General features: G+C 37.0%; 2 protein-coding genes across 2 annotated transcripts; one reads left to right on the forward strand and one right to left on the reverse strand.

Annotated features, from left to right (window-relative positions):
- The first annotated feature begins 3,021 nt into the window (after positions 1 to 3,021).
- LOC130625849 (uncharacterized) lies at positions 3,022 to 14,121 on the forward strand. The gene is made up of 2 exons (XM_057440963.1): positions 3,022 to 3,629; positions 11,282 to 14,121. Exon 2 carries the CDS (start codon positions 13,143 to 13,145, stop codon positions 13,734 to 13,736), a length of 594 nt encoding a protein of 197 aa, XP_057296946.1. The 5' UTR covers positions 3,022 to 3,629; positions 11,282 to 13,142; the 3' UTR covers positions 13,737 to 14,121.
- LOC130625848 (uncharacterized) lies at positions 4,887 to 8,304 on the reverse strand. Its single transcript, XM_057440962.1, has 5 exons — positions 7,974 to 8,304; positions 7,502 to 7,730; positions 6,696 to 6,964; positions 5,659 to 6,204; positions 4,887 to 5,219 (listed from the first exon to the last, which is right to left on the reverse strand). Exons 1-5 carry the CDS (start codon positions 8,086 to 8,088, stop codon positions 4,963 to 4,965), a joined length of 1,416 nt encoding a protein of 471 aa, XP_057296945.1. The 5' UTR covers positions 8,089 to 8,304; the 3' UTR covers positions 4,887 to 4,962.
- Positions 14,122 to 18,710: the final 4,589 nt, after the last annotated feature.

Consider the following 18,710-nt stretch of genomic DNA (forward strand, 5'->3'; position numbering starts at 1 on the left):
ACTTAGCCACACAGCAAGATAAAAATATAAAAACTATAAAAAGTATGGACATAAAGAAAGAACGAATTAAGTTTGACTTTCTTTATAAGTTATCTCTACACCTACTCACAGGATAAGAATTTTTACTACTTTTTATAAAAAAAAGCTTCTATATTTAATCCCAGCAAATTTTTGTTTGACGAATTTTCCACTATTTCCTATTTATATCCTCCTCTTTGATCGCAGACCTTGGCACTGACGTCTTCGAGTGTTTACTTTTATAGCACAATCAGTTGGTTTGTGGGCAGAATATATATTTTGTATACATTGTATTTTTTGAATATTAGAGGCTCTGACTAATCAGTTAATTATTTCATAAGTTGCTATGCGAGTTGCTAAGAACTGTTATGTTGTGAAGTGGGATGCTAGTTAGGCCATTCGGTATGGTAGGATTGGAAGTTTTTATATTAATACAGTGTTCGTGGGCTTTTTAGTCATTTTTTAATGACAATCCAGAGGTTATTAATGGGGTACTGTGTTTTAGCTAATTCTTCTTTTACTACTTAATTTTTATTTTTTTAATTTCTTTTTAATTTTTATATTTTTTAATTTTTTTAATTAAAACGATTCGTGTATTCTCCCTTCTAACTGCAAAATTAGAAAGTGTCCACTTTTTTAGTTAAGGCAGGGTTTTAGGTAAAACAGTCTCATGAATGTTAGCTACAAGACCGTATGATCATAATGAAAGCTAAATGCAACAACCACTGGTAATGTGATACAATGCTTTTATTTGAAAGTGACAGGTCTTTGGTGTTGTGGAAATCGAATAACGTTTTCGCCTTTTAACTTTGACGGAAATATAGCTGGAAATACTTTTATGAAATTATTTCTTCGAAGGGACATCTTAAAATTGCTTGACCCCGTAATACTTAGCTGCGTCTAACTTCTTTTGTTAGACCGTAAATCAACAAACAAAACAAAATCAATGTAACTGTTTTGTTCCAATGCTTCCTGTTTTATAAATTATTCACTACTTTAGGTTAGTTGTATAGATTTAATTTATTGCGCTTTTAACAGCAGTGATCTTAATTGAATATCTTCAGAATAAGTTATTCTACCCAAGTCACTTGTGCGTGATTTTTTTCGTCAAAGCTTGCCTAACAAGTAAGTAAAAAGTAAGTAAGTAAGAATGAATCTCTGAGACATCCGGTTTATTTTGAACAACTGGCTTTCAAAGCCTAATTATCTTTACTAATCGGCCACACTTAACAATTAAATTTAACACGACTTTGTGTAAATGCAAAACTTTTAAAAAAACAAGTGTCTTACTTTCATTTCTAGCAATTTACAATCATGCGGTATAAATTGTTTGAACCAGCACAACATCTTTGGGGCAACTTGAGACATGTTAAAATTGGTAAAAGGGGGATTATTTGTAGTCGTTTCTTTAATTTTAAACGTCATTGTGGAAAGTATAACCAATTGTTCCTAAAGGCAGCATTCAACTCGTCGTTTTCCCGTGGAAATATCCACGGGGTTGCTCATCTTTAAATTACACGCTAATCGTGAAACTGTTGCATGGCGCTTTTCTCGCAGACAGACAGACAAAATACAGCTATTATTATAGAGAAGCATTCTTCTAAATAATTATTTCTTTAAAATATTCTAAGTAGAGCAACTTAACTGAGCATCAAAATCGACTATTTTATTTTTAAAGAACTGACGGTATTTAGGCTAACATATCTAGCCTTAGACTGTGGGCAATAACGTGGTTGTTCTTATAAGTTAACGAAAATATTGCGTTGTGTAGAATGTAGATTAAAATTAGTTTACATCTATCGAATTTTCGAAAGTTAGCTTGTTGGTCACTTTTTCTATTTACATAAATTATTTAGTTTGAACGTTGACGCTTCTCAGATGCTTTAGCCATAAGAAAAAACATTAGAGCTAGCTAGACAGCGCGACAGGTCAAAGAAGTAGCTATAGCATTTATACTAAAAGAAGTCATGAAAAGCTCTACCTTTTTGCTTGCGTAGCCAAATATTAATAATTCTAATGGTTCATGTTCGTGCATTAAAAAGTTTAAAGTGCGCAGTGGTTAATTAAGAAAGAGAATATGCAATACTTGACCCATTTTTAATATTACTTTGAACAGGATTACAATTTGTTTAGGTAATCGACGCTCGTGGACCTAACTAGTTTACCATGTAAATGTTTACGTTTTACTTGCAGACCTTGATAGTCACTTTGTCGCCCGTTTGTTATTAACATTTTTTATACTGATAGTGACAATTTTTAAGGAAAAAAACGTGTTGCCACATGTGTTAAAAAATTGCACACAAATCAGAGCAATTTTGAAAGTGGAGGGGCTAAATTATTCTGTATCAAAGGAGGTCCGACCATCATGGTTGGGGCCAACGGAGTAAGAAAATTTTTTAACTTTTGGTCCCCTAGATTGACTAAAACATGCTTCAAATTCCAAAGTATTGCGCTCGAAAACCTTTATAAAGAGGAAAGAAAATTATATATACAAATATAGAAACGCAATATTTTACGTAAGATATATTTTCAAAATAAGCAATAGTAACATCGAAGCAAAATAAAGATAATGCAGAGAAAGGCTATAGTATAAGACAACTTTGTAAATTTTCTAAATACTCACTTTCTGTTGTCGCCCGATTGAACAAATCCGTTGGCGATTTTGATTAGGTATTTAGAAACAACACTTTTGCCGTATAATTGTGGCACAAATACAGAGCATATGTATATATTGACAATTATTAGATGATAACCTTATAAAACAACCAGCTCTGGCGGGACTGCAAATGTGCATGTGGCTTATCTTTTCATAAGGCCAAAAACACAAAAAAAGCAAAATATCTTTTGCTAAAAACTAACAAGCGTGATCATCCCCCGCTAAAGGGTAGGCTAGATTATTTTCCGCTGATGTTTTATTTTTCTTATATTAGATTATCTTATATAGTTGTATAACATACGCTGAATAAGGCGTAAATTCCCTGATAAAAAACTTGTGCTCTTTTATACCTATTCGGTCCAGGTTTGCGAATGTATTGTGACCGAAGAGGGAGGAAGGAATTTTGATAGGATTTTCCAAATTTATTCAGACTTGGTAACTTACATTTAAAGAGAACGGGAAATCGGTTTAATCCAAAATTTACAGACCGACTCCCTTTAGTGAAACAAAGTTGTGTTGTGACTTTCTAAGTTCTAAGGATCATCCTAACGAAAGGATTTGATAGAATTGTCATTAGTAGTTTCGACTAATGGCCAATATCCAAGCTCCTGAGAGGTATGACACCCAAAAATTTCGCATGTTATGTCTATTAAAAAAGTATAGAAACTACGTAAATATCACAACCATGCAGTATATAAAAAAAAGGCAGGGGGAGGGGCGGAATTCAATAGTATATTTTATTAAATGACCTAAAATTATTCGGTTATATTTCATCCCTTTATTATTATTCGTAACATTGTTTTGCTGTTATATCCGCATGTGTTTTGTGTGCAGGTTATAGCAAACTTGCAAGAATAAATAAAAGAAAAACAAGAATAGAATTTCTATGGAGAAGAAAATTGATTTTTTTTCAATGCGAATTTGCAGATCAATGTAACCCTTCAAAAATTTTGAGGTGGGTAGAACTTCAAATATTAAGTAAAATTGTCATATAGGAATACTACTGATAAAAGCTAGCAGAAAAATTGCATATAAGTTTTAAATTTAAATTTGTGTTCAACGGTTTTTTGTCAGTCTCTTCGTCAAAAAGTCATTGACAACGTCGTTAGTTTCCGTACGTTTTAAACGAGAGTAAAATCTTGGAAATATGAAGATAAAATTGTGCCACGTTAAGGATATTTGTTTACAAAACTTGACAACGTCTTTTAATTCTCAGTATTCAAATAAACTGGATGAACAGATGAGATATTAAGGAGAATGACAAAAGTGTAGTTAAGTGGGGAATGAGTTAACTTTAATTTCCATGCCAACACGCTAATATAGCTATGCTTAATTTGAAAATTACGAACGCATTCATAAAGTTGACTTAGTTGTACATAGAGCCAAAAAAATATTTTAGTTTTTGATGATATTTTTAATGTTTGTCTTTTTTAAAAAAAATAAAAATGTTGTCATTAACTTCTTCCCTGTTATTTGGTATAATCAACTAGCATATTTTATATCAACTTGCATCATCATTTTCATTTATTTTACAAACAACCGACAATGTCGTTAGCCTGTGGGAAAATCCACGTGTTAGCCTGTGATACATATCCCAAATATTTCGTGCATCCCTAGCATAAAGTAGCGAATTGGCTACCATTTTGAGCAGAACTGTAGTCTGGAAATTTCAAGTTAACATTTTGCAGGTTAACATGTACAATGAGGCACTTTGTCTTACTACCGTAATTGGAAGAAGTAGCGAGCCTTGTCGAATTTCTCGCTTAAAGTGATTACCTTGTTAGCAGTCACTAAGTGACATAACAATTAAAAGAGTAATTCAGAGAAGAATTAAATTTACAGCGGGGCTTTACGCTAAATAGGGTTAATCAAAAACGTAAATTGAGAACTTGAAACAACGTCTGTTATATTATAGAAGGGTGAAATAATTTCTAGGGCAGATACTCGCTAAAGAGAAAATTTTCTGTAGGTAAATTTCATTATTAGAATCTTTTTTTTTTTGGCGTTTTTTATTCATGAGCATTTCAGTTGGACAAAGAGTAACCGATGAAATAATGTGTTTTCACATATAAATAACTGTATGAAATATTTTATTACCCAGCAAATATGTTTTGGTTTCACTTTTCTCAGTTTCTTTCCCTTGTTGTGGTACTTATAATACCAAAAACATTATCTCTATCATGTAGCTCTTAAGAGTAAGAAAGAAAAAATATTATGGGTACTGTTTTCCATAATAAAGAAGATTTACATTTACATTGAGATCATCACCAAAACAACAAAATACAGTTTTACCAACTTATAGGCTTTAGCGGTGGGCACACCCCTTTCATGCATTTCATAATATCACCAGCAGTCTTCCATCCAGATGCAAAGGCACCATGTGTGTAACCAAAATACCACCCATTAGCATATTCACCTGCGAACCAAAGTGATTGATCCACAGGGTGTTTTAGAGCTGCATGATCGCTTTCAGTGATGCCAGTCACTTGATAGGAATATGCACCCATAAAATGTGGATTTAAACTCCATTTATTGCGTACCATTTCTACAAAAAACGCAGAGTCAATTTTATTACGCAAATACGCAAATTTATTTATAAAAGCGTTAAAGCCTGTTAAAAAGCTGGGGATTGATTGCATTCTACAAATCGGTGTTGAGTTGCTGCAAAATACATAGAAGAATTTGATGTTATAATATTCGACGTAGCAATAAAATCCACTTTTGCTAATCCTGTTATTTAGTTTTAGTAATTTATAAGTACAAAAGGCAAAAATGACCCTAGCGAAGGCCTGTTGGATCTGTGCTGGAATTGGTCGGAGTGTGTGTATTGAAATCCGAAATTCAAAATGATGCAAGATACCCTGGAGTTATAAACCTGCCTGTTTCACAAAAACGAACAGAAAAAAGGCCTGCTTCGTATAAAGCCAATTCATACCCAAAATTCTGTTTATTATGTTGACACAAAAAGTGTTAAAACAACATACCTATTGGCATAGAAGCCTGGGGGTAAACATTTTTTAGCACTTTATAAATTTCTTTCTTAACTTCCTCATCTGTCTTCTTTTGATGGTCATGACAAAAGTCACCTGTCAATGTTCCAAGCAAAATATGTTTGCCAGGAACTAAATTCGGCCTGTTGAAATTTTGCCAGTGACTGTATTTTCCACGAGAGCTTGTAGCTAACAGAATAAACTCATCTGAGTCCCAGAATTGTTTCGAAAATCTGAGGATGATTTTGCAGTAATGACTCATTGGAGCCATGTCAAGTGCTTGCGTTTTCCAAATTGGCAAAGCCGGATGTATCTTTATGTTTCCAGCTTGTAATACACCAGAGCTGACAGTGATAAGGACATGTTTCGTAAGATAGATCTTGTTGTTGGCTGTGATAACTCGATATTTGTTCTTTAATCTCGGAACCCTTGTGATCGACTTGACTTCTGTTTTAGTTTCGATTTTATTTCTAATTGGAAGAATCTCTTGCCTGATCGGATAACTGTATCCTCTCGTGTCTGTAACAATGCTGTCATTTCCTAAGAAAATAGGAAAGCATTCACGTGTCTACAATGTTTTTTTCTTAAATTAAAATTATTTAATAACCATGTTGTAGTTTCGTGATGAAAGTCGCTTTAACTTTCATGAAATCTGCTCGACCATAGTATTCAGAGTAAACCAGCTTAAAATACATGACACTCTCTATTAAAACAATTCTACACTCTCGTATAGAATTAGAATTAATGAAAAGTATGTTTGATCAGACGATGACTTTTTGCTTACTAGCATGAAAACTTAGAAAGCATATTCTGTCAAAAGAATTTTATGCGAAGAAAAAGTGAGATCAGTGATTATTCCATCATTAATCTATCATACTTAAGTAGCAACAACGTAAGTCTTTATAGTCTCAAATTCAGTAAAACAACTTTCTTTTTTAGGCACTAACTAATGTGAATTACTTAAATGTCGTGAATTTATTTTATTAGAGATCTTCAGAAATTCTCCTTAATATACCAAACAAAAAAATTACCAGTTCCTGTCGAGCTGTATGCTGATGCACTTATAACGTCAGGCTCGATGCCGTTTTCAAAGTCAAACATAAAATATTCAATAGCCCTTTCGAGGTTGGATTTTATCTTCCAGCCCGCCATTCTCAGACCTGTTTTCAAGTCAACATCACTGCGACCATTTTTGATTCTGTTCTCAATTATTGTATCCATGGTCCTCATTTTTGTGTGTATGTCAGCAAACTTCGATTTGATCATTTGTTGTGGATACATAGATCCATTGGCAGCATCTCTGAAAGTCATATAAATGACGTTTAAGCTTAGAAAAAGTTATTAGTATAATATTAGTAATTTTCGTTGTATTTATTTTCGCGCTTTTCGCCAAATTTGCGAAATTAGGTACCTGCCTAATATTACTCGAGATACGAAAATTAACACCCACGAAAAATATCTAGAAATGCCAATAGCTTGTGAAATTTTATCCCTAAGTGGAAAACAACGCTTTTTTATTTACACAAAAAACAAAATGACCATTACAAATCACCGCATCATTATAAAGAAAAAAGTTTACTTGAGTGCATACTGACACCCACGAAACCTTTAACAAACACTCATCCAAGAAATTTAATACCCGTCGATATTTTTTTAACTTTTAAAAATATCTTTCCACGAAGATTTGTACCATTAAGGCTTATAAGTATGCAGCTACTGTGCGCAAAAAAAAAATTAAAAAATCATTACCTAATGCCAATAGTAAGAAAATTTCTAAAATATTTTTGCACTGAGCATAAACTACCTAATTCAATGTAAATCCACAATAAAAGAACACCTGAAGAGCACGTTTTTGTAGCTGTAATCGTCAACTCTCGTTTTCAATTTATACTTTAACGCAAGCCTTTGGATTATGTGATCCTTCTCTGTATGATGAATCCAACCAGCTCCATATGGAAGTGTTACACCAGCGAATTTAATTTCCTTAACCCGGCCACAAATGTCATCCTCTGCTTCCAAAACAACAAAATTAGTGATATTGCTGCGGTGGAAGTGGAGCGCAGCAGCTATAGAGAACAACAGAATATGTTTACAAAAACAACCTTTAAAATAATTGTTGTAATTTTGTTTTATCTTTCATGTTGCTCTTTGCGCTTTATCCTTTGAGATTTACACTTTGCGCGTTTTCACGTTTACGTTACACTTTTAACGTTTCACAGTATGCGTTTTTATGTTTTACGTTACAATTTTAAACTTTTACGCTATACCGGTGTTATTTACTCGCAGTTAATATAAAACATTTTGCTTACACAGTCCAGAGTAACCAGCACCAACAATTAGTACGTCAACTTCTTCGTATCTTCTCCCGTAGACATTATTACCCAAAAGAGAGAAAACAACAACGATACGCAAAAAATATAACATGACAATTCACAACAACCCAAAATTTAATTCAACGCTTCAAAAACTACAATTTTTTACATAGTATATATTATTGATAGTTGTGCGTGCTTTATTACCAGATCTCTGCAGTGTAAATAAACCTTTTCTAACGGTACCAAAATAAATGCAAAGCTGTAATTAATATAATTGCTCAGCTGTTTAATATAAAATCTTGGAGCCTTAAAATACATATTTTATAACAAAAATATGATGTTTTTAATGATATTTTTCAGCTGAATGTACATGAAAATCATCAGCACACTGATGAAAATTATTTTATATTTTGTTATGATTTTAAAAAGACATTTCTATGCAAAAATGTTTTCTTTATGATGGCGATACTCCTTTCTTTCATTTGTTAAGCTTTTTAGGAATTAAAACACACGAAAAATATGCCTAAAATTTTGCAGTTTCGCACAAATGTAAGGAATAACAAAAAATGTGGAGAACACATTTGTTTCCACTCAATACTACGAATATTTCTAAAAATAGTTTCATCTCAACGTGACCTTGGAAGTATTTAAATTTGCAAACACATCGAAAAAAGTTTATTTACAAAACAATATCGCCTAAAGTCAGTCAAGAAGCTAGTGAAAAGCTAAATCTCTTGGCAACGAGGATCATTTCCACAACAGATGAGATCGTGTTTTTTAAAAAAAAAATGATACGAGAGAAAAAGTGGAACATCAAGATAGACACATACATCTTAAGAATTTGGATTGATTCGACCTTAACGTTATTGGATAGCAAAAAGTAATGGTCAAAAGGCTCTAACGTAATTTTTGAGAAGGTACTCTAAATCAAGAGGACGGGGGTTGGGATAAGTCCGCTCTGTGCGAAATGAAAAGTTGGACTCATTAACTTTTCCGCCTTTTATAAAAAATGCGCTAACTAAAATTAAAGTACACAGATATAGGTATCCACGTGAAGTAAACACAAACCTAGAAAATGTTTCAGATTTTTTACAAGCTCGTACAAGCTCGCGAGCTTGTATTAAAACGCTAATTTGTCCTACAAAAATGGAAATTTTTGCCTCTCTGAGCACCGACACGGGAGTAGTCGTGTGTTCGAATCTCATCTTGGTAACTATTTTTTTCTTTTTACTATCTTGCCTGCGAGGATGTGTTTCCAACTCGTAACTAACTAACCAAATGGTCAATTGCAACGTCACAGATTTAAACCTCGTCCCTAAACTCTCTAAGTACTTGAAAGTCATCTAAATGACGTTTCAGGCCAAAATTCGTATTTTTTTTTCGACAAAATTTGGCACAGTTAACAAAAAAATTATGCTGAACATAATAGTGACATCATAATTTTTGTGACCTAAATGTCATTTCAGGCCAAAACTGGCCTGAAAATTAAAACTACTTTATTTTCGACAAAATTTGACAAAGTTAACAGAAAAAGAATGCCGAACATGATGGTGACATCAAAATTTTGCTTTTTGTCACTTAAATGTCATTTTAGGCCAAAATTGGTCCGAAAATTAAAACTATTTTAATTCGACAAAACTTACCACAGTTAACAAAAAAAAGTATGCTGAACATGATGGTGACATCAAAATTTTGATTTTTTGTCACCTAAATGTCATTTTAGGCCAAAATTGGTCCAAAAATTAAAATTACTTTATTTTCGACAAAATTTGGTAAAGTTAACAAAAAAAGTATGCTGAACATGATAGTGACATCAAAATGTTAATTTTTTGTCAACTAAATGCCGTTTAAGACCATAAACGTTTCAATCGCGCGACTTTCAACCATGATAGGCTGTATTTTTGTTAGCAGAAATTGTGGAATTGGGTTGCATTTTCGATGTTTCATAGTTGTGCATTTTTAATAGCGAGATAGTTTAAGCAGCGCCTGCATCTTGTGTATTTTTTAAAAAGATTACTGTTGAAAAGATTTATTTAACTAACTGGTAAAGTAAAGGTGTTCCACCAAAGTTTTCCAAAGTGAATGTAGGCAGAGTTAAGGTCTCCCCAAATGCCTGGAAGGTAGTCTGCAAAAAATAAAATTTCTACAAAAATACGTAAGAGAAAAACGAAGATGCTCCACCATATATAAATAATGACGAGAACGAAATTCTTTTCGCTACGCTAATGACGCGCCAACATAGTGAAATATGATTTCGGAAACACTCCGAAAAAACGTAAATTTTCCGATTCCCTCGTTCTTATTTTTCTCCGCGCTATAAGTGCACAGGATTCTTTTTAACGAAGTTTGCTGTTTGTGACAGTTCTGGTAATATATTTTTTTAACTACAGCTATTTCCTTTTTCGAACAATTAAGATCGTATATTATTTTTCTTTATTTTGCTTTTTCTTTTGTTATTGAATTACTGAATTTCGAAAATTTTAGGTGGAGCTTGTGGTCTTTCTTCTTCCTGTCAGTCAGTTTACTCCAGACTGACCCAACGAAAATTGAAATTTCGAGGAATTTTCCGTTCAAGAAGATCTCACAAATCAATTTTAAAAAATAACTACGTAGTGTGTAACAAATATTATTGCCTATCCTGAAGAGCAAGATATGTCGTGTCTAACTTCGTAACAGAAATCACAATTTGATAGACAGCTTTTTGTAAACTTTATTCGCGAGGTTGTTTACGTATATCATACGTCTTGTTTTATTTAAAAAAGATCGAATAAAAATATGAAAAGTTTGATAAAGAATATAATAGAAAAGCCCATTACTATACCAGCGGGAGAAAATCAAACTTTTAAAAACATTTTGACAAAAGTGTCACTTTTTTCACTCGATAAGTCAAATTCCCTCAGTCTCGGTTATCCCAAAATTTTTTCTGCAAACTCTACGCTCTGGGAACGAGGTCGGTATTTTTAATAACATCGTTCCATTCGAAAGTATCATTCGAATAAAACTGTCAAAAAACAAAACAAACTAAAAAAGTTGTGATGTTTATATGGGTTGCATAAGTTAAGTTTGTGTTGGTAACAACAACAGGCTCATGTAATACGTCACAAAGAACCACAAATTATTGGAATTATATTTTGTAATTTCTGATAAGTATAGATTAGCTAGATAAATAAATTAAGATATTTAACAATTTTCTTTCGACTTTTGTGATAACGAATAAAACAGTGAAGATAAAAAAAAAATCATCTATACATATAACATGAATTGTCCGAATCTACTTTTTCTTTTTTTGTATCTTTATACAGATTGAGCAACCTGAACATAACGATGGCCGGTTGTTTTGGGAAGAATATATAGTCCTCGTGAAATTTTTAAACTGCAACATCAGTTGTTAAGAGGAGAGGAACTTTAAATTTGTTATTGTAAAATTTAAACACATCCTTTTAGTGTGTTTATTCATTTTTTTTATAATTTAACTCGGAAAATATAATATTTAAGACTGTGAAAAATAATGATGTTGTTTTTACTGTTTGTACAACAAGAAAAAAGCTCCTAAAAACAATGTTGTCCGTTACGTTATGCTTTTGTTCGATTCATCGATGTTTTGTTCGATTCATCGAATTTGAAGACACTGCAATGCAGGTCATTAGCCAGAAGGCTCTATGAGAGTACACATAACATCTCAGTTAACCTTTATTTCTACTTTGCATGAAAACTTTTTCAAGGTATTTTACTAAGCGCGTATTCGGATTTTTTGATTCTCCTTCTCTGATTTTCTAGACTTTTTTTTAAACAAACAGAAAAACCCAGGAAACGGAAAAGTGTGTTTAATTATGGAAACCTATAAGATAATCTATGCTGCAAAGTGTTTGCTGTTTATGTTCCATTCGGAGTGTGCAGCTATACGGAGTATGGCTTCGTATAGGCATGCGTATACAAGCCGGTGACCCCAGAGCCCCAACAGGGCAAAGCCCAGCCAAATATCGAGATTTTCAAAATGTTATAATATAAATGGCAACACCTCATGCAAACGTAACCCCGAAAGAAAAGGAGATCCTGGGCATGCTCTACGAAACCGTTGTAGATCTTAGTTTCACCTTTGCCTATGCCATGGCAGGTGAGAAATTCTTGAGTATAACAAGGTCATCTACCAAAATGGATACCAATGATGTTCTTAAGATGCTGGCGTACTTCGCGGCAGGTAGGGCGAGTCGTGAAATGGCTGTTAAAAAGGAGTGGTTACCCGCGAGTATCGTGCCGAAACCTAAATGAGCGTCCAGTAGAATTTCTATTTGTCCCTAAGGACAAATAGAAACATAGAAGGAACCAGGAGTTGCCAGAGATGCAAACACTATCTACCCTTGAACCATTTTAAGATGAAGTGTAATGGTCAACCAACGAGGACATGCATCAAATGCCTCGATAAAAAAAAGGCGTCAAAGGAGCGTACAACAAAGTGCCGCCCCGGCAACCAGCCTCTATACAAGCTCATGACTATCTGTAGGGCTCATATTTAAGCCCAGTTTTCCGTGGGTACGACATGGAAAGTCTATAAGTTTTTGCATATACATCACAAGGTACCGTTTAAGTATATAGAAACCGGGAGGTATCCGACGCATGCTGATGTTGCCAAGGCATTACACAAGGAGGGTCTCTTCATAGTAAATGGAGGCCAAATGTTGTTCGAAGTGCAAGCACGTTTTAACCCTGGACAAGTTCAAGATTAGGGGGAATAGTCGAACGAAGAGTTGTATAGGTTGCTTGCACAAAGCGAAGGGGAAGCGGCGTACCAAATGCAAGGACCATGTTATCGAACACAAAGTAGACCCTCTTACCATTGATAGGGAAATTAGAGGGTTTCAACAGAATGAGAATTACCTGCTCCTCTATACCCTGTTCACGTACAATATTATATCCAGGTACGCCGAATTCATCGGAGCACCCTACGAGAGCCAGGAAAAGGTATGGCTCGTCAAGGTACTGCGTTTCCTACATGGAAAATTAACATATACTCCGCTACCCCTCGAATATAAGACCCAAAAGACCAAACTCTGCCCTGCATGTCGAGGGTCTTTGGTAAATAATCACGGCGGCGTGTTGATTTGTTCAACATGTGCCGCGATATACCCTAAAATTCATGATAGAAAATGGTCGAACTATTAATAGATGGATTCTTTAAAAGACTCCCACACGGCAATCTTCACCGGCCCGACAAGTTGTGGCAAGACACAACGTGTCTTGGACCTATTGGAAAATGAGTATAGGGGACACTATCACAATATTATGATACTGTGCCCTATCATACGGTGGAATACCACCTGTTTAGAGAGGGCATCGCTATGGAAAGACCCCTATGTCTTTCTAATCGATCCTAAGGATCAATTGTTTGAATGGATAGCGAAATTGTCCTTGTTACTGGCAGGCGAGGAGAGTTTGTTTGTCGTGGACGACATGATATCTGACGAGGGCCTCGATAAGCGTCGACAGTCCCTGCTTGAATTGGCTATTTCGGGAAAGCATCGCAAACACAGTCTTTGGCTATTAACCCAGTCGTATACAGCTTTCCCCAATAACTTCAGAAAGCAGAAAAAGGCCTTGTTTTTGTGGTACCCTAATGAACGCAGTGACATGAAAATGATCGATGAAGAGACGAATTTGATCCCGGACCGGGATGATATCAAAGCTAATCTGAAAAAGTCCAAGCACGCACGCTTGATGGTGAGGTTGGAACATCCTAGGACGTGGAAAATCCTCAAGTGACCACGATGAAAACCTCTGGCTTACGTTGATATATTAGAAAGATGTCGTTGCAAGTTATGTTCAACGCAGGAGCCATCGAGACCCTATCCAACAACCAGGATCAACCTATGTTTAAACGCGGCGATTTGGGACGGTTCTTGTGTATTGAAAAGATTGCGTAGTCTTATCGAGATATTTCCACCCTTGCACGCCATGAGATAGGGACAACTAACTCGTGGCACTCGGGGATGAGCTCGAGGATAGGGATGAAAAACTTGGTGCTCTTAAACACGACAACTCGGAACTACAGCATAGGCATGTTCCACACCGATATCAATATGATACCGTGCTATGTGTGGTTGATAAAAACGATCCCCACGAGCATGGAAAAAAAAAGGCATACATAAGCACTATATGATCCGATGCCAGCGCAGGCAACTCGGTGCAAGAATAAGCACGTTAGAGGAGATGTACCCCGAGATGACTGTGAGGAAACCGGAATGCGACGATCCGAATGCTGTACATGCCTGGTGCCGATTCAGGGACGATACCCTGGGCATTAAGAATTATTACCTAAATCACTTCACGTTACCCGACGATGATACGCGGGATCTATTCGAGGGGATGTTTGATATTGCTATGTCGTAAGCGGGAACTAATTCTACTACTCTTGTGGGTAGTAGAATTATCCTCACATCATGTAGCATCAAAGGCCTCTTTTAGTGGTGGGTTCCCAACCCCTCCCTATGGGATATTATTTTTGACCCTTTCAGCTGTATGTTAAAAGGTATTGAAATATCAAAAAGATGGAAGCATACATAAAACAAAATCAATTTACAGTGAACTACGAGATAAAAGTACCTGTGCTACATTGCTGTATCAAGGCAGGGTCAAAGAATGGATATTGCCCTACCTTCCTGGAAAATTTTAAATATCGAGATGGAGTATACTACGAGGGGTTTGAATACTCCACTGACGAAAAGCTTTTAAACAGGGTAGCGTCAGGCGAAAAAGCATGGGGTACATTTATAAGAAGCGAGATCGACGAGGATTTAGAGGATGATATTGAACGTCTAGGGCTCCATATTGTTCAAAAGGATAGGAACAACTATGGAGCACTCTGTTACCAGATCGTCAAGGATAAGGACTTGAAGCTATCGGATTTGGCTGATATAGCAACAATAGGCAATATACTTAACTTTGTCTAGTCTAGTCGATATTGATTTGGAAAATGAACCTAATGTTATCAAAGGTATCGTCTATGGATTGGATACCCGTTCCACACCCTACATCCAAGAGATTATTTAAGGGATCCGAATAAAGATGATGACGAGGATGACGAAATAGATCTGGGTGACCTAGGGGAACTCATGAAGAACTATTACCACTCCTTGATAACATCCGGAGGTACAACCCCGAGCGTGTGAGACATTTTAGGCTTGGTGAACACTACACGTATGAACGTCTCCTAGAGCTCGCGGAATGATATGACTTAAACATTTTTGTATGGAGGATTTGTCCATACAAAAAAGCTAATTCTAGCAGTGAAATATCAAAAGATGGAGGAGGCCAGGAAATGTTCACACTGTAAGCATTATCTTTCTCTGGACAATTTTAGAATCAAGCGTAACAGTCAAAAGACAAAAACATGCGCCAGATGCTTGAATATAGCCAAGGCGTCAAAGGAACGCAATATGTGCCACCATCAAAAGTTTATATCAAGATGTTGGGAATGCGGTGGCAGAGAAATATGCATCGATCATGGTAGGCGAAGATCCGAATGTAAGGATAGGGGGTTTTCCTCGGGATATTGCTGACTTTTTTCAAGCGGTATATCTTCGAGTTTAATCGCCTTGTTAGGCTTTATACCGATCATGGCAGTTTTGCTGTTGTTTAGACTTTTTACGAGAGTGTACAGGTGCTTGACCCAAATGCTTGACGTCTCCCCAGAAACCAACTCTTGCGCAACTTGAGGTTTGAAGAGTCTTTCGGCAAGTACCTTGTTGTAGTACTCTACAAAGGCTGTAAACGTATGGTGGTACTTGGTGGTGGCCCTCTTAATTTCAACCCACTTATCCTTCAGCAGCTTGGTTACATTTGACTTGAATTCAGAACCATTGTCACACTGAAAAATCTTGGGGTATCGTAAAGGTCCTGCCCTGTAAATGTCTTTGATCATATCCGCGACTTCGCTAGCCTTTTTGCTACGCAATGTACCTCGTGGCCACGTCAATACCTGTAAGGATATATTTGTAGGTGCTACCATATTTGTCATGTGGCATGTAGAGTAGATCAAACTCATGCATCTCATTGGGTATTGTAATGGTGAAATGAGGGTAATCAATATGTTTTGGGCCTTTAATGTGTCGGAGAAATAAGAGTTGCCTACTCAGCCAGTAGGTTACTAGCTTTTTGGATAGACTTCTCTCCTTTGCGAGCAATTTGATAGCCTTGCGTCTGGTCCACACATGTTCTGGGGGGGGGGGGGGTATAGTAGATATTGCTTAGCTTTTCAGGCTCCTCTTCAGTAACGATATGTGATGCTTTTGACATGTCTTTATTATACATGTTAAAAAGGTTTTACAAATGTACAAATATATGCTACGAAGCCTAGTGGGGACAGGGAGCCAAGGATGAAGGAGAGTTCGTCATCTTGTTGCTGCTTGGAGGGTATGTAATAGTCGGACAGTTTAGGTACCTTACTATTTGAGGCTATATAATATTTATAGAGGTCATCGTCCAGCTCGCGAAGGCTCTTACCCGCCTGTAGCTGCAATTCCCATTGCTTGTTAAACCAGTCCAGCTTGGCTTGTTGATCTTGTACTCATTGGGCCTGGGCTGCTTGTAGTTTTTCCATAGCTTGGTCATACATTTTCCGTTCCGCTTCGCCATGTCCCGTAAGTTTAGAAAACAAGAGGTTCGTGCCGCTGAATGCTGGGGCGTTGATAGCAGCGCCTGCAACAATAACAGCAATCGTTGCCATTTATTGTTTGCCCTTCTTGCAGTCTTTGCAGCAAGCCCTCTGTTTTTCATGGTGACAAATCTGACTGCCCTTACAGTCCTTACAATAGGCCCTCCTTTTTTCATGCTGGCACATATCTCTACCACCGCATTCTTTACACTGGGATCTCCGCCTACCATGGGGCATCTGTTACGTTCCCGTGACGCCTTCTTTTTATCCAGGCAAACTAGGCAACTTGTTGCCGTCTTTCCATTTTTCAACACCCTAAATGAATCTACGGCCACACTTTCTTACACTTCGGGCAGCTCCTGGTTCCCTCCAAGTGTTTGCTCTTCTTGTATTCCTTGTAGCCATACCTCAATTTCTCATGCTGGCATATTTGACTGCCCTTGCATTCCTTACAGCAAGCTCTCTTCCTTTCATGCTGGCAGATTTGACTACCCTTGCATTCTTTACACTGAGATCTTATCCTTTCATGTTTGCAAAACTGACTACCCTTGCAATCTTTGCAGCAAGCCCTCTGTCTCTCATAGGGACAAATCTGACTCCTCCTGCACTCCTTACAATAGGGCCTCACCCTTTCATGGTAGCATATTTGATTTCCTCCACAGTCTTTACATTGCTCCCCCCGCCTACCATAGAGGCATTTGTTTTTGGCACGCCGCTGTTTCTTTTTATCCAAGCATTTGATGCATGTATTTGTGGTTTGACCATTTCCCAGCACTCTAAATGCATCTAGCAAAAGACTCTTGTTACAATTTGAGCAGCTCTTGTTTTCCATATTGACTCGTTTTTGCCCTTGGAGGACAAACACGAGTTGTGGTCACTAATACTCCACAGAATGATAACGGCCATCTAGGATGTTCAATTGCGCATCCTCAAGCAAGTACACATAGCACCTGAAATCTCCGGTTCCGTCAACCTTCTTAGTCATGTGCAACGTGATGCCGTCACTAAGCCTTTGTAGGGGCCTCCCACTACCATGTAGGGTATGATCGGGAGACGCCCGGAAATCGATAAACAACGCATACCGTTTATTGAAGAATTGGCCAATCGTTACCGAAGAGTCATGACTGCCGAAGAGGTTCACGATCTGTTCGAGGTGGTCTTTGGGTAAGATGGCATGGCTAAGCAGTTTATTGGGCTCTCTCTCAACGGTGACGCTGATCTTTTCAATTTTTGGATTGTAAAAGACCTCGTTGACACCGGAATAAGCTTTAACCTTCCCGGGATATACAAAGAGTAGCAGGACGGCTTTCAAACTCTTCGCCGGGGTGTCAATCTAAGGTTGTAGCTGGTATCAGCTTTTTTCATGGTCACCACCTTGCTTCTCAGGATCTGTTCATAGGGTAGTGCCAATCTTGCATACCGTGACATCATAGCGCTCGCGAGGCCTTTATGGCTCACTTGTCAAACTCTAGCTTGATGTTGGTGATCTTGTAGGCTGCATCCGCTGCATTGGCTGCCGTAGATCCAGAGGCTGCCGTACCCGCATCTTTGATGACGTCGCTATGCGGCGCAAAATGTAGGAAAAATTGGAGGCGGTCATATAAACCCACTGGATAAAAGGGTAGGTCTCCGGTGAGTTCAAACATCTTGCCGAGAAGTATGCAAAAGCCATAGGCTGCAACAATAGCCTTCTCCTCGTCGGTACCTACATGGTCAGTGGCCTTGACTTGCAGGGCCCGGATGGTCCCGTCGTTGGGGTTGATCCCCTCCAAAATGAGATTATTGTCCGTGTCAAACTTGGGTAGCCAGAGGTCTTTGTAGACTGCGAATGTGTTGAAATCGCTGATATTTTGCACCTCGTTGCCATTCAAAGTAATGCGTAAGTCCTGCACCAGGCTTTTGCCGATATTCGACACGATAGTACGTTTCGTGTTAGCCCCCTCACTTCCAGGTCAAACAGGAGTTTGATGGATCCGGGAAATATAACCTCGTCCTGTCGCATGTTGGGGATATCCACGTACAAGTCCTCATTTTGATTGATTGTAGAGGGTATGTTAGATATCTGAACCTGTTGCTTCCGTCCT

Source organism: Hydractinia symbiolongicarpus, chromosome 14 (genome assembly GCF_029227915.1).
Source record: "Hydractinia symbiolongicarpus strain clone_291-10 chromosome 14, HSymV2.1, whole genome shotgun sequence".
Lineage (NCBI taxonomy): Eukaryota > Metazoa > Cnidaria > Hydrozoa > Anthoathecata > Hydractiniidae > Hydractinia > Hydractinia symbiolongicarpus.

Excerpts from the sequence above, each read along its gene's own strand:
- LOC130625848 (XM_057440962.1), bottom strand. The coding sequence starts at position 8,088 with ATGTTATATTTTTTGCGTATCGTTGTTGTTTTCTCTCTTTTGGGTAAT. Across the intron at positions 7,731-7,973 it reads TGCTGGTTACTCTGGACTGT|CTGCTGCGCTCCACTTCCAC; the intron begins GTAAGCAAAATG and ends TGTTCTCTATAG. Across the intron at positions 5,220-5,658 it reads CCAGGCTTCTATGCCAATAG|AAATGGTACGCAATAAATGG; the intron begins GTATGTTGTTTT and ends CGTTTTTTGTAG.
- LOC130625849 (XM_057440963.1), top strand. The coding sequence starts at position 13,143 with ATGGATTCTTTAAAAGACTCCCACACGGCAATCTTCACCGGCCCGACA.